General features: G+C 52.8%; 11 protein-coding genes across 11 annotated transcripts; 5 read left to right on the forward strand and 6 right to left on the reverse strand.

The window, feature by feature from the left end:
- Positions 1-859: 859 nt before the first annotated feature.
- On the reverse strand, positions 860-1,914 carry Z517_05946 (uncharacterized protein; the record flags this gene model as incomplete). Its single annotated transcript, XM_013427688.1, has 2 exons — positions 860-1,745; positions 1,799-1,914. The coding sequence occupies 2 exons, from the start codon at positions 1,912-1,914 to the stop codon at positions 860-862; spliced, it is 1,002 nt and encodes a 333-aa protein (XP_013283142.1).
- Positions 1,915-2,243: 329 nt separating this feature from the next.
- Z517_05947 (uncharacterized protein) lies at positions 2,244-3,302 on the forward strand (the record flags this gene model as incomplete). Its single annotated transcript, XM_013427689.1, has 3 exons — positions 2,244-2,810; positions 2,859-3,089; positions 3,141-3,302. The coding sequence occupies 3 exons, from the start codon at positions 2,244-2,246 to the stop codon at positions 3,300-3,302; spliced, it is 960 nt and encodes a 319-aa protein (XP_013283143.1).
- A 16-nt stretch (positions 3,303-3,318) lies between these two features.
- On the reverse strand, positions 3,319-4,722 carry Z517_05948 (uncharacterized protein; the record flags this gene model as incomplete). Its single annotated transcript, XM_013427690.1, has 1 exon — positions 3,319-4,722. One exon carries the CDS (start codon positions 4,720-4,722, stop codon positions 3,319-3,321), a length of 1,404 nt encoding a protein of 467 aa, XP_013283144.1.
- Positions 4,723-5,039: 317 nt separating this feature from the next.
- On the forward strand, positions 5,040-5,876 carry Z517_05949 (uncharacterized protein; the record flags this gene model as incomplete). Its single annotated transcript, XM_013427691.1, has 2 exons — positions 5,040-5,143; positions 5,243-5,876. The coding sequence occupies 2 exons, from the start codon at positions 5,040-5,042 to the stop codon at positions 5,874-5,876; spliced, it is 738 nt and encodes a 245-aa protein (XP_013283145.1).
- A 3,400-nt stretch (positions 5,877-9,276) lies between these two features.
- Z517_05950 (uncharacterized protein) lies at positions 9,277-11,588 on the forward strand (the record flags this gene model as incomplete). The annotated part of the gene is made up of 5 exons (XM_013427692.1): positions 9,277-9,435; positions 9,591-9,637; positions 9,709-11,092; positions 11,141-11,146; positions 11,226-11,588. The coding sequence occupies 5 exons, from the start codon at positions 9,277-9,279 to the stop codon at positions 11,586-11,588; spliced, it is 1,959 nt and encodes a 652-aa protein (XP_013283146.1).
- A 597-nt stretch (positions 11,589-12,185) lies between these two features.
- Positions 12,186-14,199, reverse strand: Z517_05951 (uncharacterized protein; the record flags this gene model as incomplete). The annotated part of the gene is made up of 2 exons (XM_013427693.1): positions 12,186-14,013; positions 14,117-14,199. The coding sequence occupies 2 exons, from the start codon at positions 14,197-14,199 to the stop codon at positions 12,186-12,188; spliced, it is 1,911 nt and encodes a 636-aa protein (XP_013283147.1).
- Positions 14,200-14,480: 281 nt separating this feature from the next.
- On the reverse strand, positions 14,481-15,272 carry Z517_05952 (uncharacterized protein; the record flags this gene model as incomplete). Its single annotated transcript, XM_013427694.1, has 1 exon — positions 14,481-15,272. The coding sequence occupies one exon, from the start codon at positions 15,270-15,272 to the stop codon at positions 14,481-14,483; it is 792 nt and encodes a 263-aa protein (XP_013283148.1).
- A 662-nt stretch (positions 15,273-15,934) lies between these two features.
- Positions 15,935-16,525, reverse strand: Z517_05953 (uncharacterized protein; the record flags this gene model as incomplete). Its single annotated transcript, XM_013427695.1, has 1 exon — positions 15,935-16,525. One exon carries the CDS (start codon positions 16,523-16,525, stop codon positions 15,935-15,937), a length of 591 nt encoding a protein of 196 aa, XP_013283149.1.
- A 483-nt stretch (positions 16,526-17,008) lies between these two features.
- Z517_05954 (uncharacterized protein) lies at positions 17,009-18,610 on the forward strand (the record flags this gene model as incomplete). Its single annotated transcript, XM_013427696.1, has 1 exon — positions 17,009-18,610. The coding sequence occupies one exon, from the start codon at positions 17,009-17,011 to the stop codon at positions 18,608-18,610; it is 1,602 nt and encodes a 533-aa protein (XP_013283150.1).
- Positions 18,611-19,523: 913 nt separating this feature from the next.
- Positions 19,524-21,702, forward strand: Z517_05955 (uncharacterized protein; the record flags this gene model as incomplete). The annotated part of the gene is made up of 2 exons (XM_013427697.1): positions 19,524-19,819; positions 19,875-21,702. The coding sequence occupies 2 exons, from the start codon at positions 19,524-19,526 to the stop codon at positions 21,700-21,702; spliced, it is 2,124 nt and encodes a 707-aa protein (XP_013283151.1).
- Positions 21,703-22,998: 1,296 nt separating this feature from the next.
- On the reverse strand, positions 22,999-25,009 carry Z517_05956 (uncharacterized protein; the record flags this gene model as incomplete). The annotated part of the gene is made up of 4 exons (XM_013427698.1): positions 22,999-23,346; positions 23,477-23,658; positions 23,779-24,614; positions 24,696-25,009. 4 exons carry the CDS (start codon positions 25,007-25,009, stop codon positions 22,999-23,001), a joined length of 1,680 nt encoding a protein of 559 aa, XP_013283152.1.
- Between the last annotated feature and the right edge of the window lie 168 nt (positions 25,010-25,177).

Genomic DNA, 25,177 nt, shown 5'->3' on the forward strand with positions numbered 1-25,177 from the left:
GTCACAACTAACGTTGTGGCTCTTTCCGACTCTGTGATGACAATGGTGGATAGTTGTGTTGCTGTACGAGTAACAGTCGAGGAGCCATCGTCTGTTGTGCTTCCTCCGCCCACCGGGACAACTGAGTAGGAGACAGGTGCTCTTCGCTCGATCGCAGGGAAGAGTGGCCAGGCTTCGGACAGGACTAGTAAGGAGGACACGGCAAAGATGTGAAAGGATGTTCTCAACTGCATTCTGCTGAGCAAGCGAATTTAGTATCACAGTCGAACAGATGTCTGAGGATCTATTCGGCAGTTGGAGTAGTTTCTTGATCACAATGTTGATGTATGAGGAACCTGAATATTAGAGAGGAAAAAGAGAACCAGGGAAAAAGACTCTTGAACATCTAGATACCTATCCATGTCAGAGCAGAAATGCAAGGGCTGGTCATTATCACGAGCATTTCTGCACGCGTGTGCGGCACTCATGTGGTGTGGCTGCCGTTTTCACTGGCGCTGCATCTCGTTGAAGAGGTTGGGAGAGTCAGATTCAAAGATAGACGAGAGCAGAGCGCAGCCAGCCGCCAAGACCAAATTGTAAACAGTGGCACCACCTGTGATTGGCTGAATCAAAGTGGCTGGCCGCTGAACAACCCCGCCGAGAAGTGGCTGGGGAGACAAAAGTATGTAAAACTTGCAAACAGTGCAAACTCTGGAACGTTCATCGGGGGTTGTTTCGCATTCCTCCGACTCTCATCAAACAGTTTCAGGGCGCCACGCAGATCTAGACCTGTCTTCCACGCGGTCTGAGTGCTCCGAGCACCCTCCAACTTCTGGAAACAGGCATTGCAGGAAGCGAATGACTTGCATGAGTCCCACGATCAGCTGGCCTTGGCTTTGGGCTTTCGGATCACGATCCTATCACCTTCTCGCGTCCAGCCAACATCTTCTAGCTTCGCCAGTTCCTCCCAGCTCAGTTGACCACCTGTGGCGCTCTGGATGATCCAATTGACGTCACAGGCATAGTAGGCTCGGCCGATGGCTTTGAGGACCATCCTGCGCTGTGTTTCGAGGTGCCAATGAAGGATCGCTCGCACGTAGCCATCAACCTTCTGTCGAACGCGCCAGAATGTGACCCAGTCTCCCGTGGCAACTGATTTCAGTAAATTGTCGACGATCCGACTTTTGAATCCAAAGCGGACACGGCTTTTGTACCTCAAGGCATACGCCTGACCAAGATCATGTTGCCGGATTGCGGTGTCAAGAATCAAGTAGCTCGTCATCTCCACCAACTCGGAGCGTGGCAGAGGGTGCTGGGGCGTGTGGAGGACAGACAAGAGGTGCATCAACGAAGCATGGTAACCTTCTGGGTGTAGCGCGAGGATGGCGACTCGGATGTTGAACACATGAACTCGTTGAGAGAAGACTGGATTTGGTGCAGAAGTAGAGCTGGCGAGCAGGCCCTCACGTAGCTTTCGCAATGCTAAGAGAATGACTGACAGCTCGGCCGCTTGCGATGGCGACGCGACATTGCTTACTTGACTGTTTGTAGTGACAATAGAGTCTCGTTGCGCTGTTGGCCCAGGTTGTGCATTTGTCTGCTTCGCGGTGGATTTCTTCGATGGGTCCAAGGCCGGCGACTGGCCCTCGTCGAGAGATAAAGATGCAAAAGCATTGTCAAGATCCTTCGAATGCCGCGTGCAGAATTGCATGTAGCGAGCAACAATCTTGTTATAGTAGCTCTCTTGGGTTTTGAGGTCGAGCAGCCTTGGTCTCGTTATAAACAAGCACCCTGAGCCCTGTCAGAAAGAGGAAGATACCTATTATCACCTTTGGAGACGAACCCCATTGCCTCCAAAGGATCCTGCTTCACTGGGCGCAACCTGTCCCATGGCGCCGAAGATTTTCGTCCGAGGGGTGGAGGGGCTTGAGCCATGTTTGTCTCGCCTATGCGATTCTGCTCGACATTATATCAAGTCTAGTCTCTGTGTAGCATGTGTCGGAACCCTGCACCATCACTTTTTTCGTTAGGCGCTGGACGATGGTGAGAAGCAAAGAAGATGCCAGGGGCGCGTTGTGCTGCTCGTACTTCGTAACTCGTAAATGTCTGTGGTTGAGTGATTGATAGGAAGGTCCGGGCCGAGCCTCGCATTGACCTCATCGCCACCAGGTCCCGGTATTTTCCCGCTTCTTCTATAATTACGGTCCCAACATTTAAATTTCTCATGTCGACCGGTTCATCAAAGTCAGAGTCAGAAAGCAGCCATGTCGACAAGGAAATTAGACGACGAAAGACCTGGAGATGAAGGAACAACAGTGCCCCCTTCTAGTGAAGTAATGAATCCTGACAAACAACCTGCTGAGGCCGAAGATCTTTGGCACAGTCTCATACACTGGCATGATCTACCACACTGGCTGCAAGACAACCAGTTCATCCACGGCAGCTACCGGCGGGCATCCTACAGCTACACAAGATCTCTTCAAAGCATTCTGCACTGGCATAACGAGAGCGTAAACATCTGGACGCATTTAGTCCCTGCCACTCTCAGCTTGCCCTTTGCAGCATTTCTCTATAGCGTCCTGGAACCTCGCTATGAGAAAGCATCAGTGGCCGACGTTATAGCAATGAGCTGCTTTTTCGGTGGCGCAGCTATCTGTCTAGGACTGAGCGCATTCTACCACACACTGTCCAACCACTCTCCGCGGGTTGCTAGATTCTGGAATCAGCTGGACTATGCCGGTATATCTGTGCTGATTGCCGGTTCATTCATTCCCAGTGTATATTATGCATTCTGGTGTCATCCTGGGAAGCAATGGACATATTGGATCATGGTGAGCAACAATCCGACAATGCAAGCACACTACTGAGACCTGCTCCAGATTTGCACCCTGGCCATAGCATGCACCACAACGTCAGTCCTTCCGCGGTTCCGAACACCGGCCTGGAGGCCTTACAGGGCTTTGATGTTCGTCGGCATGGGCGTCTCCGCAGTATTTCCTGTCCTGGACGGGCTGAGGACCTTTGGACTGGGAGATCTGGAGAATCAGATTGGTCTGTCTTGGCTGGTATTGCAAGGAGCTCTGTATATCTTGGGAGCCGGTCTGTATGCGGTAAGTCTGCAGCCATATTTATGGTGATCATATGCTGATGAAGAATTTCAGGCGAGGGTTCCAGAGGCCATCTACCCAGGCAAGTTTGATACCCTGGGAAGCTCACACCAAATCTTTCATGTCTTGATCGTCTTGGCCGCCTTGTCCCATCTCAAAGGACTCCTCAAAGCCTTTGATTACCGGCATGGGGCCATGTCGTCTGTTTGCCTATAGAACCAATCGCAAATGTTCATAACTTGAAGTCGGCATTCACAAACGCGCGTAGATAACCAGTATCCCTCTGACGACTGGCGATCTGCGAGGCCATTGACGTTTTCAACTCGCGCGATCGATCTGAAGTCAAATCGTAAATGGTGGCAAGGTTGATTGTCAAAGTCTGGAAAGAATGTCCGTCATTGACGAGCTTTTCCAGAATCTGCCGGGACCTTCGGACTTCCCCTCGATATAGATACGCGACTGCGAGGTTCTGTTTCACGAGAGCTGCCAGTTCTGAATTAGCACTGGCTTCGTTGTCAGACAGAGCCGCTGTCGCATCGTCATATCGGCCTTCGGCAATGGCGAGAAGAGATCCAAGTACCAGCCTGTCTTGCGAGCCCAGCTTTCCGGAATCAATTAACTTTTGGGTTCCGACAATATCGCCCATCTTCATTCTCAACAGGGTCAGCCTCGATGTCCAGAGTGCCAGGTGATCATCAGTTCTAGGTTTCATGTCTTGGAGCGTCCTCACAGCGCAATCGATATCTCCCATCTCGATCAAGGCATTCACAACCCGGATCGACACTTCACTCAGCCTTTCTGCCCACAGCTCTCTCTGTTCAGGTGACGTATGCGGAGAGGACAAATGTTCTCTACATTCCAGCGCGACATCGTAGAGCGTAGAAACGCCCCTCCTCGGGTCTGAAAAGCCGATGCTCTGCAGTCTGAGCGCTTGCAAACGTAGAGAAAAGGGCATTATATGGCTCGGCACTTTGTGCGGACCAGCCAGATCATCTTCATCTGCACTTCGCTCGGAGGCCGGCTCATCGTAGTAAAATCCGGAACTCAGATCCTCCAACGCCTTGGCCTCCTGTGCAGCAAACAGCAAATTCCCCGACAGTTCGAGACAAGAGTACCGAATCTCCAGCAAGCGGAAAATAGACTTTACGTCCGTAGGCCCTACCGTGCCGGACACCAGGATAGAGCCTGCCAGCTGGGCAGCACGTAGAAAGTCGCATTGAGAGAGGAGTGAATCCAGGTGTTGCATGGCGGTCTGGAGAGGGGTTTCGGGCTTCAGTGGCGGGAGAAATGGCTTCCGAAAGGGACCGGGGATCTCCAGCTGAGAGAGAGGATGGTAGATTGAGGCATCGAGGAGGAAGGAGAGATCTCTTTCCTCAACCGCAGTCACGTCTTCAGTTTGAGCCACCTGTTGCTGATCGCTTGGTGCTGGTGGTCGTCGGGTAGCTGTTTCAGCCGCCTCTATAGGTTCGCTGACTTCTTGCTTTGGCGACAGCTGTGCTGTGGGGTTTCGAGGTGAGGGTACAGGTGTCGTAGATAGAGTCAACGGGTCTGTCGGTGCATCCAGCGGGCCTTTAGTCGTCCGTCGAGGTAGGGCTGTTCTACTTGACGGCTTGCGACTGTGGTGTGCGGAAGACATTTTGAAGGGCGTGTTGCTCTTCACTTGCTGTCAGATCATCTGCCCTGAGCTCTTGCACCAAGCCTTAGACAAGGTTTAGATGTAAGGGGGACAAGCTGACAAGGCACAAGGACATCAACGTTGATGGCATGGATGGTGATCCGGATAAACTTCGGGTAAATGCACTGGAAATTCACCACGTCGCGCGCCGCATTGATGATCTGGCGCGTACGAACTCCAACTGCGAAATCCAGCTGGATATTCTGTCTGTCCCGCAAACCGCACCACGACCACGTCACAATCCACTCTGACAATACACGCGGCAAAGTTTTACAGCCATGGGTTCTAAAGGTGACAAGTATTCAGTCATCCTCCCCACCTACAATGAGCGCCAGAACCTGCCCGTGCTGGTGCAAATGCTGTCCGATGTCTTCACAAAGGAGTAAGTCGTTCAGTCCACCCTCAAACCCTGTTCAACACGCACGGACCTTAGGAAATAATCTAACCATGTCTCTCTTCTTGTTTCGCCGTTTGCTTGCAGGAAGCTGAATTGGGAAGTCATCATCGTTGATGATGCCTCGCCGGACGGCACCCTCGAGCGCGCAAAACAAATCCAAAAATCCTTTGGCGCCGACCACATCATCTTGAAGCCGCGGGCGGGCAAACTGGGTCTGGGGACCGCATACGTTCACGGGCTGCAGTTTGTGTCGGGCAACTACGTGATCATCATGGACGCCGACTTCTCGCACCACCCCAAGTTCATCCCCGAGTTTGTCAGGATCCAAAAGGCTACGAATGCGGATATTGTCACGGGCACACGGTACCGGTCCAAGAACGGGCTGATCGGGGGCGTGTATGGGTGGGACGCGAAGAGGAAGTTGACGAGCCAGGGCGCCAATATCCTCGCGGATTTCCTCCTGAATCCTGGTGTCAGCGACTTGACGGGATCGTTCCGGCTGTACAAGAAGGAGGCGCTGGTCAAGGTGATTGAGAAGACGCAGTCAAAGGGATACACGTTCCAGATGGAGATGATGGTGCGGGCCAAGGCCATGGGCCTCAAGGTCGAAGAATGCCCCATCACCTTTGTGGACCGGTTATACGGCGAGAGTAAATTGGGTGGCGAGGAGATTGTCGAGTATCTCAAGGGATTGCTGTGGCTATGGTGGTCGGTCTAGGGCGGGCCACTCTCGTTGGTTACCGGGTTCGCCGATCATTTTGAACAAGAATAAAGCATTCTACGGTGTTTTGAGTCAGGTCGGGGTTTATTGGGTGCGGTTGTGGCGGCAGATGGACCAGAGGATTGATTCACCATTTTCTTCTCTATTCCTCTTCCTCTTGCAGCGGCCGAGCGACAAAAAGAAAAAGAGCGGAAATCCTCCTCGAAACTACACAGTTTCTTTCCGCCCCCAACTCGACTGATCCAACCTGCACAACGGCGCAAATATTGCTCCGGCATAACCACGGGGTCGGCGACTTTTTTGAACGGCGATGATGCTCTTGTCTCCAGCAGGAAGACGAAACGTGCGTTACTCACGAAGGAAGTCTCGCCACTCTCTTGTTCAGATAGACAGACAGCTCTCGGGGTCCGAGTCCACAGCTGAGGTCGCGCAACCTGGTTGTGGGCACATTTCTCCTGGGATAAAGGAAGAGGAGAGAAGAAAAAAACATCCAATGAGAATAAAGAAGAAACAGTCGCAGATATAATACCCCCGAATATGTATCCGTACATGTGCCCCGGTACTGCTAGCCTGGCTGTGACCTAATAGTTATCAATTCACTCCAGTCAAAAGTTCAAATTTAGTCGAAGTGGTCGGCTATTGTCGCTTGTAGGAGCACGCCGATGTACCAAAAGCACCTGGATACCAGACGAGACAAGACCCGTGCGTCTCATATTCAGGGACTTGACACTACATGTATCAGGCGCCCCAGGCACGCCAGCTGAATGTTGCCAGTAGATTAAAGCTGCAACAAAAGGACCAATATGGAGTATTCTCGTAGATGACTCTGCATTATACATTTCATTCATACCTACCTGTTCACCGACATCAGCACCCTAAGCTGTCTTCTTTCCATTTTGAATCTACCAGCGGCTATTTCTTGTACGTCAGGCAAACTATTCACACCGTCTCGATTGGAATCTCATGATGGTCATGTATACATACATAGACAGTGCACTGTAGCAAACCAATCAACAACAGCCAAGCTCATATCATCACGTCTGTGAGGGTGTGTCAGCCACTGCAAAGAGTTGTTGGGCAGCGCGATTGTAGTGGTGAAACAGCTATATGCCATCCTATCCCGTCCTTTCCCTTCCCTCCTCTCTCGACAACATCCCGTCATTGGTCTGGAGAGTAGCCGGCATGCCGAGACGTCATATGCAAGGGCATCATGTCCAGGCTTGCCAGGGTGACCTGCAGTCAGCCCTAAATCCTGCCTCTCACACTTTCTACCTAAAACGCACGTTGGCGCAGCCACACTACCTCCAGCTTCGTGTTTGTCATGCAGCCTCTCCAGAGACGTCATCATTCTTATTGGTGTGGTCTCGCGTGGTTGGATCTTTCGTCTAACATTCTGGTGAGAGGGCTGATACAAGGGCGAGGCTGAACCTCCCTGGACATTTTAAGGCGGCTGGTGGTTATTGGTTGGGCACGTCAGCTACCTAGGTGGATGAGACCAACAGAACAAAAGAGCAGTAAAAAGGTCGAGTTGGAGTTAGAGAGCATTGCCGCAAGCTGCAACCCTCCATTCAAGTGCCGATGTTGTACTCGTCGATCATGACGAGCTCATTCTGGGCTCAGAACACAGTACCTGTACCATCCAGCTGCCGATCGTGAGGACAGGCTGTTAATCTCCCTTGTAGGTAGTAAGCTCGATACGAACAGGTCAATCTGCCCTAGTCGATCGCACGATGCCGGATTTATTTCTCCTTTGTTGATAGTTAATAGTTGCTGCTGCATCTCGACCATGTTACTCTCAATTGCAGGCGCACTATAACTGGCGCAGCATTCGATATCGGCCCCATACACAAATAGGGTAAATGGTTTGCGAATTTTGACGAGCCCGGAAGCAGAGCCCAGAGGAATTCCTAACCTGGATATTCACCATGACTCGCCGAGCCGGAAACTAAAACCCATTCTTTGTGAGTAAGCTCCCGCAACGTTCTTTTGTTATGTTCTGCATTGGCGACTTGGAGGGCACCGAAAGGAAGGGTTGCAGAAGCAGATAGGTGGAAATGCGCGTGATCGGAAGACAGTGTCGATGAGTAAAGGCTGGTAAGAGTATCTCCTGGCCCCAAGGAAAGCCGTAGTCTGCTCTGGGTAGGTGCTTGTCTTTGCCCACATGGTTAAGAGCGTCGTAGAAAGCTCCCAGCACCTTGACTGGATGTCGGCGACCAAGAGTAATTACCTCGTAGCCTGTTTCCCATCCCAATTAGGGCTGATTAGTCACTTAGCATGTAAATAGAGCGGAAGCAAGGAGGAGCCACGCTTCTTTTTGATCCCCTAGGGCTGAAAGTCACGCTCGTCGATAGTGGGAGACCCGGCAGCTAACTGTAGGCCCGATGACAGGGTGTGGCTCGGTTGAGGACAGCGGGAGACGGTCGTGAGTGGACTGCACCACCAAAATGCTCCCCCTAATGATACGGTGGCTCCAACTAGACGGCATGGCAGCCCAGGGGGGGCCGGAAGGGAAGATTGACTCGACGTGTTGGCCCAAGCCAGAATAGTCTGTGTGCGCGGAGCCAGCCTCAAGCGACTGGCACTCGGGGTCGTGGATTGCTTTGCATATCTTGGCCAACCATGTGTTTGCGAAACCACCTGAACCTGGCCGCTCCAAGTGGTGACTCCAGTTCCTGCTTATTATACCTCACCGCCCGCTCTTGTGCTACCTGATCAAGGTTTTGACTGAACCGACCGACTAGGAGGCGGAGCAATACCACCACCTTCCCGAATCCTGATGCTGGGGGATGCAGTCTTGATGGGGGCACAGGGGGCTACTGGCTGGCAAGTCGGAGAGGAATAGCTCAGAAGTAGCGAACTCGACTCGGTTGCGCAGGGTTGAACCACTCGACCCGCAGTCCAACATTGAGAAGGTGTGTCAAGGCGGTATGCTACCCATTCGCCGTCTTGAGAGACTGCTCGTGGGTCATCACGATCCGGTTGTCTTCTGCCGCACCTCTTTAGCCGGTCAAGTTAGCGCCCTATATTATCTAAGGGGCCTTGGATCGGATTCTTATCCTTCTTGTATTCTGGACACAACGGCTTCAGCAAAGTTCAGCTGGATTTCCAAATGTCCATATTCGTGCGTCCGAGATGGTACCACGAGCCATTGTGGTCGCTGACAGGCGTCCATCGCCGAGTGGTGAGCAGCGAGCACAGCCAATCGTCAAACCGTGCAAAACGCCCGGGGCTGTCGAGGTTCAGAAGCCGGCACAATCTACACTTGTAGTGCTCGGAGACGGGAGGGCAGAACGGGCACGAGAAAGGAGTAAAGAAAGTGAAAGGCGAAGTGAAAGGTCACCTACAAGATTGAAACGAAGCCATCACAAAGTGCGCACCGGCTGCCTGACTTGCAGGTATGGCTTTCCACAAACTTCGCCTCCTTCTCTTCCTACCACCCACTCTCCAGTCTTCTCCCACTGCCCATACCCTCTCGCACTGTGTCCTTCTCTTCTACTTCTCTTCTGTCCCTTCCCGAAACCTCGCTGACTCTGAGCAAGACATCGGAGGGTCAAATGTACGTCAATCCCCGCTCCCACAGTCCCAAGGATCCGATCCAGCGAAGGAGTATAGAAGCATTGCCATGACTGCTATTCTTGTCGTGTAACCCCGCCTCTTCAATGGGATCTTCTCTCCCGCGCACCTAAGCTAACTTGAGTGTTCATGTGCTAGGCGACGAAACACATCCACGATGCCTACGATGTGCCAAAGCCGGACGAGTATGCGAAGGCTATACCCAACCAAAAGCAAGTTTGTTAGAGCCATCATCCCGTGGACAACCACTGGTCAGAGGGGTCCTTCCTTGGTTTACCAGCGGCAATCCGATTCACTTCTATGATGAGCCTGATCTCATTCGCCCTACCCAGTTCTTCGTGGAATTCACGGCGCCTCGAATTTCCTCCTACTTTACCGAAATGATGGACTCTTTCGTCGATGATAAAGCCTTGGTTCAGTACTCGTCCAACTCGGCCCGAAACTTTTGGAATCGATTGGTTATCCAAGCAAGTCAGACCCATGCATGTGTCCGGCATAGTGTTGCTGCATTGAGTAGCCTTCATGAATGGATCGAGCTCACAAAGCGAACTCCCTGGCAGAACCACACCTTTACCCTCTACTACACCAAAGCCATCACTGAGATCAATCAGAGCCAAAGCGTCCTGCCCCTCGAGATTATCTTGATCTCATGCATCCTATTCGCTCACTGTGATTTCCTCATGGGTGCGTCCGCCGCGGGTCTCACACATTTGAAATCGGGACATCGCATCATTTCCGAGAACAGAAGAAGACAAGCCTCAATTGCACCAGAAATTGCCGAGTTTATCGAACCCATAATACGTGGCTTCATGGCGAAGTCGGAAAACTACGCGTTGCGAGAAGAGGAGGGACCCAAGGCCGATCCGGCCAACCCAACGGGGGTTGCAACCTATGCGGTGCCAGATATGCCAGAGGTCTTTGAAGACCTAGCGCAAGCAAACAAGCACTTGCAACAGGCGGTCTATATGGTCCTTCTTCTTGAACTTGGTAAACCATATCATTCGGCGCCAATGGTCCCAGGTGTCCGCAAATACGTCGCCGACTGGGCGAGCGCGTTCGGTCGCTGGAAAGCCACCCTCGAACTTGACGAACCGCTCCTGACAGACTGGCAATTACTATTGCTTGCTCACCATCGGATGGCCCTACTGATTCTGAAAACTCTCCCTCCAGACAATGACAGCAACTACAATCGCGCTGCGGCAGACTTTCGAATCATGTTTGCCCAATTACGAACCTTCTTACGCAGTGGATATACCACGATGGAAAAAGGGCAGGACAGCAACCTGGTGCTGAAGGTGCATCTGGGCTTTATCGCGCCGTTGTACTTTATTGCTACGCTGTGCCGAGTTCGCGACATTCGCCGAAACGCACTCGAGGCCTTACGAGACTTGAAAGTTGTCGAGGGCCATTGGAACAGTTGTGTGGCTTACGCCGTGGCGAAAACCGTTGTTGAAGTCGAAGAAACATACAGTGAGACTTTGATGAGAGTACAGCATGTCAAGCTCGAAAGTGTCGATCGAGAGAAAGATGGGACTCTTGAGCTAAGATACCACAAGGTGCCAGGAGACGGAACTCACGCCGATGTTGTGACCAGAAAGATCACAGAGCCTTGCTGTCACCATGAACCGACCACGCAATGGGTAAGAGCTCCTTGTATGTTCTCATGCTTGAACTAACAATTCGACCAGCCGTTAGTACGTCTTGTCCAGCTTCATGGATTCCAGGCGACGGTCAAACCTCGAAAGCTGAATTGTACATGCAAACGGACGCCAGCGTAATGACGGCCAGAAGATGTTCTCCCTGCCGGGCATGATCAGAAAAAATACCGACCGCAAGGCCAGACAACAATCCCACAACCATACCGTGGCGCAAGTTCAGACGGACTATAGTGTTGAGATGTCAACTCAGCTCAGCTTCCTTCTCGTCAGAGTTGGTATCACCCAACACAGAAACAGCGAATGTCTGCCCATCCGCCGGATCGATCCAGCTGTCAGCCCTCATATTTACGCCATTGATGCCATCACAGCATCTTTGGTCATCAGCCCCCAAAATGCCGCATGGATGGGATACTTGCACAAGTTCCACAGAATTCCTTCTTCCGAAGCGATGAACTCGGACTTGGACTCCCTTTCCTAATGTGTACTGGAACCAAAGTGTCTCCCGCTTCCCGCTGAAGAGGTGACATTCCAGAATAGTATATCTGAGCGAATCATCTTTCCAGCGGAAGATGATTCTCGCAACAAAACATCCAAAATGTAAAAACAGTGTTGTATATTGTTACCACCTCCATATGGTAAGAAGCCTCGAGGCAAAATTGGGCAGGAAACCTCTTTGCACCTCGGGCATAAGACGTACTGAATGACGATATATGGGACTCGAGACACGGTAAAAGAGCACAGAGTGTGAGGTATATACGAGACATACATGTAGGTCAAAAAGATAAATGACGAAAGAAAGGATGAAAGGGATAAATGGGGACGCCGGTCTCCAATTCCAGCATTGTGGCAGACTTTATGCCCAGAGGATAGTGTGGCATACCTGTAGCATCCTAGCTGTAGCCTGGCTGTAACGGCTCCGAAGCATAGTATGAGATGCGGTTTCTGTCTTCAGGTCTGCGATGTTCATTTCCACAGTTATTGTGTCATCTAGTCCTTCTACATACCTCATCGTCGACCTCGTACCATGTCCACAATGTTCTGGACACCGTGGGCAGGATGGCATTGACTCATTGACTCATTTTTGTAATTGCTCCCTCACTATACGGTTTGGGTCTCTGCGTTCCCTCAAAGTCCCGTTGACATTCGTCGCCTTGGCATTCCCATTCGCATTCACGTTCTCGTTTATCCTCGTCATGTGTCCATCACTCTTCTCCATTAGACTGGCGTCCCGGTGCTTATCCTTGCCACTGCTGCTCCCTCTCTTCGCATCGCGGATCTCGTGCACTCTCATATCAAACCCGACCCAGAACCGCCGGTCGCGCCAGGTCACGGTCGTGCCGCCCCAGATTGCCCAGGCCCAGATGGGGAAAGCGAGAGACTCCCGCCCCAGCCAGGCGAGGAGCCAGGCCGAGAAGCTTCGCCGTGAGCGCACGGTGGCGGAAAGAGGTCGGGCGAACACGGGGAGTTCGAATCGTCCGTCTTCTGAAGTTTCAAGTGCTGCGGCTGAGGAGTTTGTGTTCGAGGAGTTCGGTGAGGGTGAGGGTGAGGGTGAGGATGAGGGTTGTGGCGTAGACGTCTCAATGGTTCGGCCCGAATGCAGTAACAAATACACGGTCCAATCCACCGCCAGCCAGCAGAGGATGCTCACGCACCACCACATCCAGAACCGCCCCCACGACTCCCCAGCCCAGCTCTTTGTCCCGCTAAAGGTAGTCAAGCCCCAGGCGCCCATCAGCGAACAGAGAAAACTCTCTGTGCCAGGCTCGACTAACGTTGCCACAGGCACCGTGAACTTCCTCACCCTCAGCCACCGGACTCGTCGCGATATGTAAGATTGCAGCGACATGGAGTTGATGGGTTGGATCGCCAGGTCGCCGTAGACTAGCCCGTGATTTCGCATCTTCTTCGGAAGGTCAGGGACCGCTGGCACGGGGGATTTCCACAGCAGGTCGCCGATGAGATGGTCTTCGCAGATGTTGTGGGAGAAATAGTCGATGCCGATCCGGGTATGATGAGGGCCCCTGCTCTCTTCGTCATGATCCTTCGCGCCGCTACTCCTCGTGTTTCTGGCGTCCTCGAGGGCTTTTTGGGCGGTGAGATGGTCCAGGTGCACTCGTCGGAACATGGTAGATTTTCCCAGGATGCAAGGAGCCACGGCCACGGCGTTGATGGCAACGTACATCTTTGCATGCGAGGAGGAGAGGAAGAGCTCTTCGACACGGCCGCCAGCACTCCGCTTGAGTTGATCTAGCCAAGACAGAGAAGCGGTAGTGAGTATGTTGGCGGGCTGGGGTGGTGTGGAAGGACTGTTACTCCGAAACGCAGAATCTGCCACCCGTCCCTCAGCCTGGTCGGTGCGCAGATCCACATCGACTGATATGGGGAGATGATGAACCAATTTGTATGGTGTTGGTGGTGGGTGTCCTTCAGTCGTGAAACCGCATAACCTGTCAACCATGCGCGCACAAACACCCCGGCCCACCCAGACATTACAGTCCAGGATCCATATGAGATCCCGCTCGCCTGCATCGCGGTATGCTTTGCTCATGTTCCGTATCTTCGGGTTGGGCCCTAGAGACCTGCGGTAGTAGCTCTCCTCCTCGTCTCCGTTGGCGAGTCCGTCGTCTTCCTCCTCGATGAAGATGCGCGCATTGTGTGCCGGGTGGTCGCCCACGACCCTCTCGATGATGTCGTACGCCGGGTCATTTCGCGACGAGACACAAAAGTGCACCGCTATCTTGTCCCGGGGGTAGTCTTGTCGGAACGTCGACGCGAGACATTCGTACAGGTAGGGTTCAAGGCCCTTGCAGGGTCGAATCACCGTGACATGGGGGACATGGTGCTTTGCCGACTCGTCTGCGAGGACGGCGCCCTGTGAAGGCGTCTGGCGATAGTAGAGAAATCTACGTACCTAGTACATTAGCGATCAATCTCAAATTTTGGGAGCTTGGTGGGCCGGGGGTGCCATTTTTGCCCTGGGAACAAAAGAGGGCGGGCAAGACGCACAGACAAATGTAGCCAATGGCGCAGACGCAGGCTATGAAAATGTACCACGCGATGCAAATCACCGCGATATGATCTTTGAGCATGAGTGTAGCATGTCGGACGCAACGAGTGACTGAATGGAGAGAGAAGAAGAGAGTGTGGTCTAGTGAACTGCACGATCGATACACTACAGCGAGAAATTGATTTAGTGGGTTGATTTCGTCCAAGGAAGTAGTCTCGAGTCCCGAAATTTCCGCTTCTGCTTCTAAAGACCGCGACATCGCCATGTTGTAACACCACCAAAATCATCAAAGACATAATCTACTCTGTAGAAATATAACAAATCTATGGCCTGTGTTGCTGCTCTTCGGCCATGATGGGTGCGTCAATCTCTTAACCATGCGCGCCGTTTCTCCTCCTTCTTCTCCCTCCGCTTCTCCTTGAACGCTTTTATCTCGGCCTTGCTCAATTTCTTATTTGCCCTCTCGGCTCTCAGGCTTCTGCCATCATGACTATTGGCGGCAGCATCCACATCGAAGAAGGCATTCATCTGCCGCCGACTTTTTTGCTCATCGGTGAACTTTTCAGGGTTGAGGTCTGCTCGCTGCCATTTCCCTGTGAAGCGATTAAACGTCCCTGTGGCAGCGTATGGGTCGGCAGGATTCGTGCCTGGAGCAGCGCCGGGCGCCATGTCTACCGGAGAGATTTCGTAGGCTTTGGCGTAATCGGCATTCGGGTCATAATCACCGTGAATGGCAGGGTCATATCCACCGACTCGATTTGCTGGAGGCCCTTGTAATCCCCCTATTCTGTCGTGGTTTCCAACTCCTGGTGGCCCGGCTTGACTCGGTGCCTCTGGTACTCGTGGATTCTCCCACTGGGTTACCTTTGTAAATCGATTGAAGAAATAGAATGCCTGGGCGTGGTCGTCCCAAACCGGTTCCCAGCCATCATCCACAGGTTGAGTAGGAGGTGCCTCGACGGGTAATGGAGGAGGATCTTCCTCGGTAGGAAGAGGAGGGTTGGCTTCAGGTGTCTCTGTGGCACGTTGGTCTTCTGGGTCTTGATCTAAGGATTTTGCGGGCGACGAATCATGGCTGTTCACTTCCCCATCTTCGTCACTGTGAGGGCTGTCCTCCTTGCGCGTTTCTTCTTTCTCGGGACTGGTGGCAGACATCATACATTAGCAAGGAAAGTAGGAGAGCGCGAATGGCCTGGAGGTCAGCTACAGCATGTTGGTCTGTTACACGACTTGGCCGCAGAACGCAGGTATACTCATGTAACTCTTGTATCGCGGGGCATCAACACTGAGGCTACGGTACAGCAGCCCGAGGACCGGGATGAGGATCTCTGGGTTGATATGACAGTATGGGCGACGGTGCGCGACGAGTTTTGTCAGGTATGCACCGGTATCGGGTGAAGACAGCTTGGAGCAGTGTTCACGCAGTCGCAAAAAAGTGGGCAGATCGAGGACAATCGCAAGGGCGAGAAAGTTCTCTCTTCGGACTTTAGTGGACAATATGTAGGGAAGGTTTGCCGGAAACACAAATTTCAGAACCAAATTTCAGGCCAAAGGCATTTCTACCCCAAACCATTCGGCAGAGAAAGCCACAAAAAGCCAGAGGGTGACCTCCGTGGAGTCTCACCTACGTGTACGATGCAACGAGAGATACATGCCACGTCAATCACCCTGCGTGTCTCTAATGAAGAACTGATCCACCGACTTCGACTTTGTTGACATGCATTGTCATCCGTCGATGTGGAGGTAGAGTCGAGACAGGCATTTCACCTCATTTGTTTGGCGTCTATGCGTTCCAGGTTTCTTGCCTCCATCGAAAATCATTTGCTACTCTCCTCCAGACAGCGAGTTAACCTCTTGATTTCCAAATGAGCAGGATTTCTTGCCTCTTGCGGTGTCGAGTGCTGAATATGGGTGGCTGTGCTCCAATTCAGGTGCTGGTTGGAATCCATCTTTGTTGCCGAGTCATATTCTGGTTCAGATTCCTCTTCGGATAGACCTGTGGCAGACCCACCCCATGCCCAATGCTCAGGAATCGGGCTTTTGTTCGCCACAACCTTCGGAATCTTTGAGTTGATATGGTCCTGAGAGTGTCGGCCAAACAGGAAGGTAGGAAATTCCTCCTCACTAAGCATGGAAGCCCAGTAGGAAAATGAGAGACTGGGTGGCGCAAATGTCAATCTCCCCCAACCACTCTCATGGACAGGACCAGGACTCGGAGGATTGCGGGGAGTCTCGATCCGCCTGTCATGCGAGGCTTCTCTGCTGGGTAGTGGTCTCGGTGACGCAGACGACATGTCTCCTTGTGGAACAAGACCGGTCGCACCCCTGAGACAAAGTGTCATGTGAAGGGTAGATTTTGCAGCCACGTTGATATCATTGTCGCTATAGTGCATGGCATTTTGATTCATAGTTCAAGTCTCGGCGCGAAACCAGGATGGGATTGACGAAATGCTGGGGGAACAACGTCGCGACTTACAAAGATGGACAGAGAGATTTTGAGAGCTTGAGGCGACTTCGACCTTTTATATATCAGGCTGGAAGGTATTGTGTGACAAAACCGGAGAAGGCAAAATCTGGGCCCGGGGGGTGTAGCGACGAGGGGAAGCTGTTGGAGCGGCCAGTGAGGCTGACACTTTAGGCTTCAAGCTACTGGAGACAATCGCGTTCCCATTGGTGGATAAAAGGCACTAATCCCAATTTGGGCCAAAATCTGGCCACTCCGGTCAACCTCCCTTTTCCCCCGGTCTCCCCCTTTCCCTCAATCGTTCACCGGCTTCATGTCAACGACCCGACTTTGTCCCTCATTGACAAATTTCCAGCTTCTTCTTTCATTTTTCAAAGCTTCGATTCGCGCCTCATCATGTACCAATGCAGCTAGACAGACAACAGATATGTCAGAAAAGTCGTCCCTCCCGTCGCGTCTTTCTGCCGCCCTTCCTGTTGGTCTGGAGCTTCGGGTATACCACTTGTCAACGCCGCCCACACGAGCGCCCGCCTTGTTCGCGCCTTTAAAGGGCCATGATGAAGACGCCACTTTCTGCGAGTCACACTTCCTTGCAGTCTCGTCTCAGAACGAAGACAAGGAGATTTTAGCTTACGCGGTCGAGGTTTTGGTCTTTACGACTCAATCGCTCGTGACAATATTTGTCTCAAAAGCCGACTCTTCAGGCTTCACTTCCCGCCTCAACCAACCAAAGAACTATCCATCTGCTATTTCCACCGTCACTTCCACCTTTATTCAGTTCTTACTTGAACCTCGTCTGACCAGTCCAAGAGTGGTCGTGTCACTTTTTGCTCGCTCGCAAAACCAATATCTTTTCCCTGGGAGTTCTGAGAATGCCGGAAAACACATTCTCGACGATCGCCGGCTCATAAAGTGGTGGTGTCGAGTGCTCGACATAGTTATGCGCCAACCCAGGGAGGATGTAGTGGCTACTGCACATCTGTTGGTCCCAGGATACGACAAGAGCGGAGTTAAGACCTTTTTCCCACCATCAAGCCAGACGGATTCCTCTTCAGATCCAAAATGGGTTGATTCATATCCAGTCAGCCTTTTAGTGCCGGACCCTCTGGTCCCTCCGAGGCATGTGGTTCCCAGACTTCCAGACGATCCCAAAGCACGGTTTCTTGAGGACCTCGACGAGTTTGTTGATGAAAAAGGAGAATGGCGGGGTGTGAAAACCCTCGATCAATTCTGGGAGACGATGTCGTATAGACAAGAATGTTCTGCTGGACGAGTAGTAGGTTTTGTGTGGCTGGTCTTCTCTCGTGGCCAGACCGAACATACTACACTAAACGAGCTCGGAAAGACCGGTCACACGGAGAATTTAGCCAGCCAACCCACTAAGCCGAGCCAGATTACGCCTGCCAATTCTCAACAGCAGCACGAGACTTGCAATACGGGAATAGGATCGTCAACTGCCTCGATCCTCAAAATGAATGCAGAACTGAACTCGCCACCTTCCTCTTCGCCTATTCATCCAGACTCTGAATCTAAAGCTATAGAGAATGGACAAAATGCTGATCATAGTGCTCCTGTGCCTGATGTAGCGGAAGAGTCAATGTTGCCCACGACTGGGGCAACGCAGGGCGAGCTTCTTATCGACGCTACCCAATATCAGGCATTAATGGAACATCTTCTGCAGACCGACTTTGCTCATGAGGTCCCCGCTGCACATGCCACCAAAAGCTGGATAGACAAAGCTCTGGAGCTATCAAGGGCGGCCTCATTCGGACATCCAATACGTGGCCGTGCTATGCCGGTCTTGGCACCGCCCACAGCTCCGGGTATCGTGTCATCAGCTCAGGTCAACGTGCTGACTGGCGTCCGCAAGAAAAGGAAGGCAGACACAATGGATAATGGCACCACCACCACCACCACCACCACCACCACCACTAATAACACCTCCGCACCTGGAATAACGCAAGCGGTGACTTCAACAACCGCCAATACTCTGCCGAACAAATTGATAACAAAGAAGCCAAAAACCTAAGGATGGATCAAACAATGTGTCGTTCGCCTGCTTGGCACAGCTATTTTGTGCCTGCTGGAAAGGTGATCCCGGTCAGGTATCTTGATTGGACAGAGAGCATGCCTCGTGCCGGGTCTTCCAGGTTTTGACATTTTGGGACAGCTGTTTAGGATATTAGAACCAAGCAGGAATTTGCGTACGACTTTTGGACATGGCTAACCCTTGAAAGCAGCCGTCTCGGATCTGTGAGTGGCCATTTGCCGGGCCAGAATTGTGGCTATACAGCGTTGGGCGCCCAGACCCGCCCCATCCATTCCTCTATTCCCATTGGTTAAAATTCCGCCCTTGATCGGTGAGATGCCAAGATGCGCTCCGATTGGGTCTCGGCAGCCGCCAGGCTGGATTGGCTTCTCCTAAAAATGGAAATTTCTTGCAACCTCATCTTGACCTCTCGGCGTCAGGCCTCACCATCGGTCGACCCTGATCCCGATCTCTTCCACAGTTACCGCATGAATTCTCTCCAGGCTACCCCAAGACGCGGTCTACTGCAGAGAATGACAAAAATGACAGCCGCCTTGCATCAACGGGCGGCTTTCTCCAGTACGGCGTCTATTGTAACCCCTCCGTCCTCCCCCAGCCCGTTTCAGTTTTTGCTTGCAAATGCTCAAGCCGGCCAGGCTGACCACGGCAAGTCTTGAGGTGTCTGCAAACTGTATGGCCATGGATATTTCTCTTGTACCGCCGCATCTCATCTCTATCATTTCTTTCTGTTCGTAAGTGGTTCTCGGTCATCTCTTGCTGTTGTTTTTTTCTCTGTTTTGTTTTTGCATTTGCCCTTGTGCTGCTCATTAGCCTTTGCCAGAGCTGGTGGTCAGTGACTGTTGGACCTATACTGCCTGGTCGTCCAGTATCATTTCTGTCCGTGTTTCAGATCATGGCTGGGGTTATCCAAGCTCTAGTTCTCTTCGTGACCGTCGTTGCCGCACAAAACAACTGTTCTATTGTCCCCATTTACGTCGACTTTCACGTCAGAGCAGTCGATGGTGGGGTCAACGAGCAATATGGGCTGTTTACGGGGGCTGGCTTCCCCGTATCGCAGAACATGTCACACTGGCCGTCGTTCGCAAACAACGAAACAACAGTGGCCAGCCTTGACTACTGTACAAACAGTCCTTTCGGAGACTGTCTAAATCACGCCCACGGGTTCTATTCACCAGACCTGTCCCAGAAGTCAGTGCCAGCGTCCTTGACCGCATCGTTCTAAATGCTAACCAACGACTTGCAGCTACTCCTCTGCCTCGTCATACCAGTCACTCGATAGCTACGGCTCGATCCCCGCTAGTATCCTCCAAACCGCATTCGACACATTCAACCTCTTCACACACTACTACGACCCTTCTCCGCCAAACATCACTCGAATTCCAGATTTCCCCGTCACCATTTTGTCGAATTACTCGGCGAGCACGTCTCCATGGTTTGGTCCCGCAGGTCTGCTTGGCCTGGGACCGAAAAGCACGCTGCTGAACCATCTCTACGATCTCCAACTCATCTCTTCACGGTCTTTTGCACTGTACATGGGCACCTCGTACGAACAAGCCAACGGCGCCATCAACGGCTCTCTGACCCTCGGTGGGTATGATTCGGGTCGCTTCGAGGGCGACGTGCACAATTTCACTATAAGTCCCGCTCGACCAGAAGCACAGCACAGTCCCTTTGTGGTTTCTGTCGAGCAGATGACATTGACCTCTTCCGACGGGACCAAGACCGACCTCCTCACCGAGAGTTTCGACGCCCACCTGACCACATCGCAATACCACATCAGCCTCCCCAGCGACGTGACGCAGAAATTCTCCCAGGAAACAGGTGCGACGCCGTCGGACGACGCCCTCGACGTCTTCCGTCTCCCAGACGATTTCGATTCGAGTATCACCATCACCCTGAAATCGGGACTGAGCGTCGAATACGACGCCGCCTGGCTCAAGAACGTGTCCAACCTCTCCCCAATCTCCACGGGCACAGTGTCGGATCAAACGACCAACACGACCCTCCGCTTCTTCGGCACCGCCTTCCTCTCGCAACTCTATTTCATCGCCAACTACGACTCCTCTCCACCTACATTCCACCTCGCGAATGCCCGGCCACACGGTCCGTACATATTCACGCGCACGCTGTGTCCTGACACGCTTCCAGTCGCCGCTGAACAGACCAGTGTCTCCGGTTTCGCCGCGTCTGGTCTGACAGGGGCTATTTTGGGTGGCGTCATCGGCGGCATCGGGCTCTCGTTTGCCATCTTCTGGCTGTTCAGGAAGTGGATGCAGCGACGGAGGTGGCGGGACCAAGCAAAACAGGCCATGAAGGGCAAAGGAATCGACAGCGCGTCGACGATCACCGTGACGGCAGGTAAAGGGAAAGGATCGCCGTCGTCCTTCAGCAGTCACGACGAAGAAGCGCATAGAGAGGGCAGCAGTGAAATGGCGACGTTCGCGTTCGACTTCAACTCGCAGCAGCACCAAGCATACCACAACTTCCTGCAGAACGCGACACAGCCGGGCCGACAGCAATCACAATCGCCACCACAGCAGAATTACCCGGCTGAGAATGTCGATGCACAGAGCACTGCAGCTGCTCACGATCCCGTGTCTCCCTTACTGCACAGCTCAATGCCAGTCACCCAATACGCCCGCACCTTCACCCGGGACTCGTACTCCAACTCGCCACTCACGCCCGCCACAGGGGTGCCCCTTCTCTACTCGCAGCAGCAGCAGAATGGACGCTCGGAGACCACCGCTCCACCTTCATCATTCCCATCGACGGCCTTTTCACCGCTGACGTTGACGCACACGAACACCTCCCTCGAGGACCCGACGTCGACGTACCCGTTTGGCACGGGCCAGGGTCGTGGCGAGGCAGATCCGACGTTTCAAGCGAGACAGGCCAAGCTGCGCGGCGGCGCCGGCGGCGGACGCGGGACGTTGAATCTGCAGACCGAGTTCGCGCCACCGCCGACGAGGACACTGGCATCCTCCAAGGGGACCAAGCTGGCACGAAAGGCCGTCGGCAAGGAAGGCGGCAAGAAGGAGAGTTTGTTGAAGAAGGTGTTTCCGTCGTCCTAGACGCCTTTCTCTTGGGCCAGAAAACACAACGACACACGCACGAACGTTCCTTTCAACACCGATTGTTTTTAATTTTCACGACTGCAAATTGGCATTGCGCGAGGCATGAGGATTGGCGGCGGCGGCGGCGTCGGCGTCGATGGAGTCTTTGCATTTGTATTTGCCATACGTGAACTGGGATCGAGTCATCTCTCTCGCTAGGTATGTTTGGTCCAACGAGGGATTCATTACGAAGGAAGGACTACGAAGGACACGGGTCACGAAAACTTGGGAAAAACAGCACTCGCTCGCTCTTATATTTTTTAATTCGGTGTATCCAAGCAAGATATTTTCCATGTGTGTTTTTTTCTTTCTTTGACGTATACAGACAGACAGACACACACCGCACAGTGTGCATATATGTGTGTGTGTGTGTGTGTGTGTGTGTGTTTTAACTCTAAGCTTTTCTTGCCGTTGACTCCCCCCCAATCCGAAAAACTAAACTACCTTGTCCTTCACCCCCTTGTCCTATTCCTATATCCCTTCCCTCTCCATTTCCTGCATACTTTACGTTGATTCTCATTCCGTATGTAACCTCTTGTGGCTGAGTGTGTGTGTGTGTGTGTGTGTGGGCATGACTCAAAACACGGAAACGAAAATATCCACCTCCTTCCCCATACGGTAATTGCTTGCCGTGCCGCCCGGACTTTGTTGGATCCTGCCTCCATCATCCGTCATCGGTCGGTGTGTACCGAGTATATGTGTGCGTGTGGGGAGGTCGACCGAGGGATCTGAAAATCCGGAGGTCGATGGTTTCGGTCAAGGAACGGGGAACGGCGAACGGCGAACGGGTTTACTATGATGATGATGCTAAACGCATTGCATGATACGAGTACTCGTACTCGTACGGTAGATAGGGAGGCAGGTGCCCAGGCAGGCAGGTATGTAGCTAAGTAAGTAAGACGGAGTTTGACAGTCAAGAATCGTCGGCGGTACTATTGTCATCGCTAGGACCTTGTGTCTCTCCTCACTCTCCCTCTCTGTGTTACTCTCGCTGTGTGTCCCCGACTACTGATAAAGTACACCCGGAATATGCCCATGAGCCAAGAGATCTCGTGCTGAGCCCAGGACTCTCGGGGTGAGCAGTGAGCAGATTGTGTGTATGTGTGGGTGGGGGCTGGGCTCATCATTTCTCACAAGGGCTTGCTGTCTTTAGTCCTGGGAGCGCTCGGTATACGTGGTGAGAGAGGCACCACTGCCGACATCGGCATTGGCACTCACTGACTGGCACAGTGCATGTCTTGTCCATCATCGCTGTTAGACGGCCATGTGAGCCTTCTCATTCACCTTCCCAGGTCCCATACCCACGTCCACTCCCCCATCCACGCCCGCGGCGTGCTTTGTATCCCTCCAGTCCCCGCCGCTCTGCATGGTTGATTCCTCCTCCCCTCGACGACCTCCCAGGTCTTTGAAGCCTTTCGCCTTCACCCGTGCGATGAACAGCTCGTCCAGACGCTCGTAACTCAAACCCGCCGACTCGGGCAGGCACAGCCACAGATACACGATGGAGAGCACGGACAGCGCGCCGAAGATGAACGTCACCTTGGCGCCCAGGTTGGCCTTGTCCGGGTTGAAGAGGTAGGGTAGCACGAATCCCCACATGGTCTGTGTAGGTTCAGTCAGCCGTGTTATACATAGATAGATGTCACCTGGCTGACCTTCCTTTGGGGACAAATGAGGAGGGAAAGGGAAGAAGAAGTCGAGCCAGTTGCCAATCATATAAGGCTGCACTTACAAAGAGAGCGCTCTGCAGTCCAACCGATATAGACGCCGTCTTGGCCCGGAGGCGAGCGGTGGGGATCTCGGTGAGGATGGTAAAGGCGGTGGCGCCAATGGTGGCATTGTAGACAAAGGCGAAGAGTTGGATAAGTGCGATCGTCCCTTTGATGGCGGGCGGTGTACCCGAGACAGCAAGGCCTGACATCACCGCCAACCCTGTTAGCGAAGGGTCTTCTTAAATCTCCAATTCGCGCGGCACGAACCATCAAAGATGGCATCCAGCCCAACAAGATGCGGCAAGGAAGGTGGTATACATACCTCCAGTAATCAAAAGAATCAGCGTCAACATGACCATACCCCAGAGTGTCAGAGGCCGCCGTCCCACTCTGTCTACCAGGAACCATGAGCAAATATTTCCGGCACCCGACAAAACCTGTTGGACAATAAACAGACGAAAACTTGCCGCAGTGCTGTATCCTGCAAGTTGTTGGTAGTATGTAGCGTAGGACCCGACAAAGGCAACCCCAGAGAAAGTCTGGATGGTCAGCGGCATGGCAGCGATGACGGTTCGACGCAAGTTGGACCGTCGAAAGCATTCCGTGTACGTCGCCCCGGACGTTTCCTCCTTGGTCTTGGCCAGCACTCTCTTGATCTCGGTTAGTTTGAGCTCGGCTTCACCATCGGTAGAATAACCAGTCTTTTTGAGAGCTTTGAGAGCCCTTGAGTCCCTGCCATGGCTGACGAGCCACCATGGCGATTCTGGCATGAATGGAAGCACAGCCACCGCAATGGCCATAAAACCATAGCCAGCCACGAAAGCAATCCGATAAGCCCAACGAGTGGACTGGTTGCCGGTGAAATTGACCACAAGAGCGGACAGTAACGACCCGAGGATGAGAGAGATGGGGACTGCAGCCGTGAGCACTCCGCGGAGTGCCAGTGGCGTGATTTCTCCGACATAGGCCATGCACAGAGAGTTGGTCCCGCCCGTGGAGAAGCCCCCTAGGAAACGTCCTGCAAAGAAGATATTGTTGGTGGTCGCGATGAACTCCAGCGTGACCGATGTCAGTCTGACGGCAAAGATGCAGCCAAGTGCAAACCTCCGACCGGCCTTGTCGGCGAGCCACGCAGCACTCAATGCGCCCATCACAGAGCTGCCATAAAAAAAAATCAGCCCGAGTTCCCCGTTCACCGACAGGGAATATGCGAGCAAGTCTAGGGGGGCCATGTCTTACGCTGCCTGAGGAGCGCCGTAGTAGGCCGACTGCCACTTGGCCAACAAGACATAGTTACCATGATAAGCACTGCCAAAGTCTTTCCGAAATTGAGGGATTCCAAGAACTGATTGCCCTGCCGTCTTTGCGTAGTTGTTGGCTAGAACGCACCATAGCATGTAGACGCACCAGATCACCGCCCAGAGATACTTGCGCATAGATCCGCAGATCGACGAGCCGGCCTTCTTGGTGGTGGACAGGACTTTGAGCGAGGGTACTTCGACCGTGCAGACATCACTGTCAAGGGCAGGCTTGGAAGAGTCGCCAGCCGCCATGACCCGTCACCCTGTCTAGCAGATCAAGCTCATGGAAAGCCGGATGTGGCCATTTTTATATACAGCTGAAGAGGAGGGCATTTCGACGCGCCTCGAGGGGATTTCTGGTTGTCAAGCCATGTGTGAAGGTCGCGATAACCAGCAGACGCAGCTACATCTCGATTGTGC

This window comes from Fonsecaea pedrosoi (assembly GCF_000835455.1).
Source record: "Fonsecaea pedrosoi CBS 271.37 unplaced genomic scaffold supercont1.4, whole genome shotgun sequence".
Classification (NCBI taxonomy): Eukaryota; Fungi; Ascomycota; class Eurotiomycetes; order Chaetothyriales; family Herpotrichiellaceae; genus Fonsecaea; species Fonsecaea pedrosoi.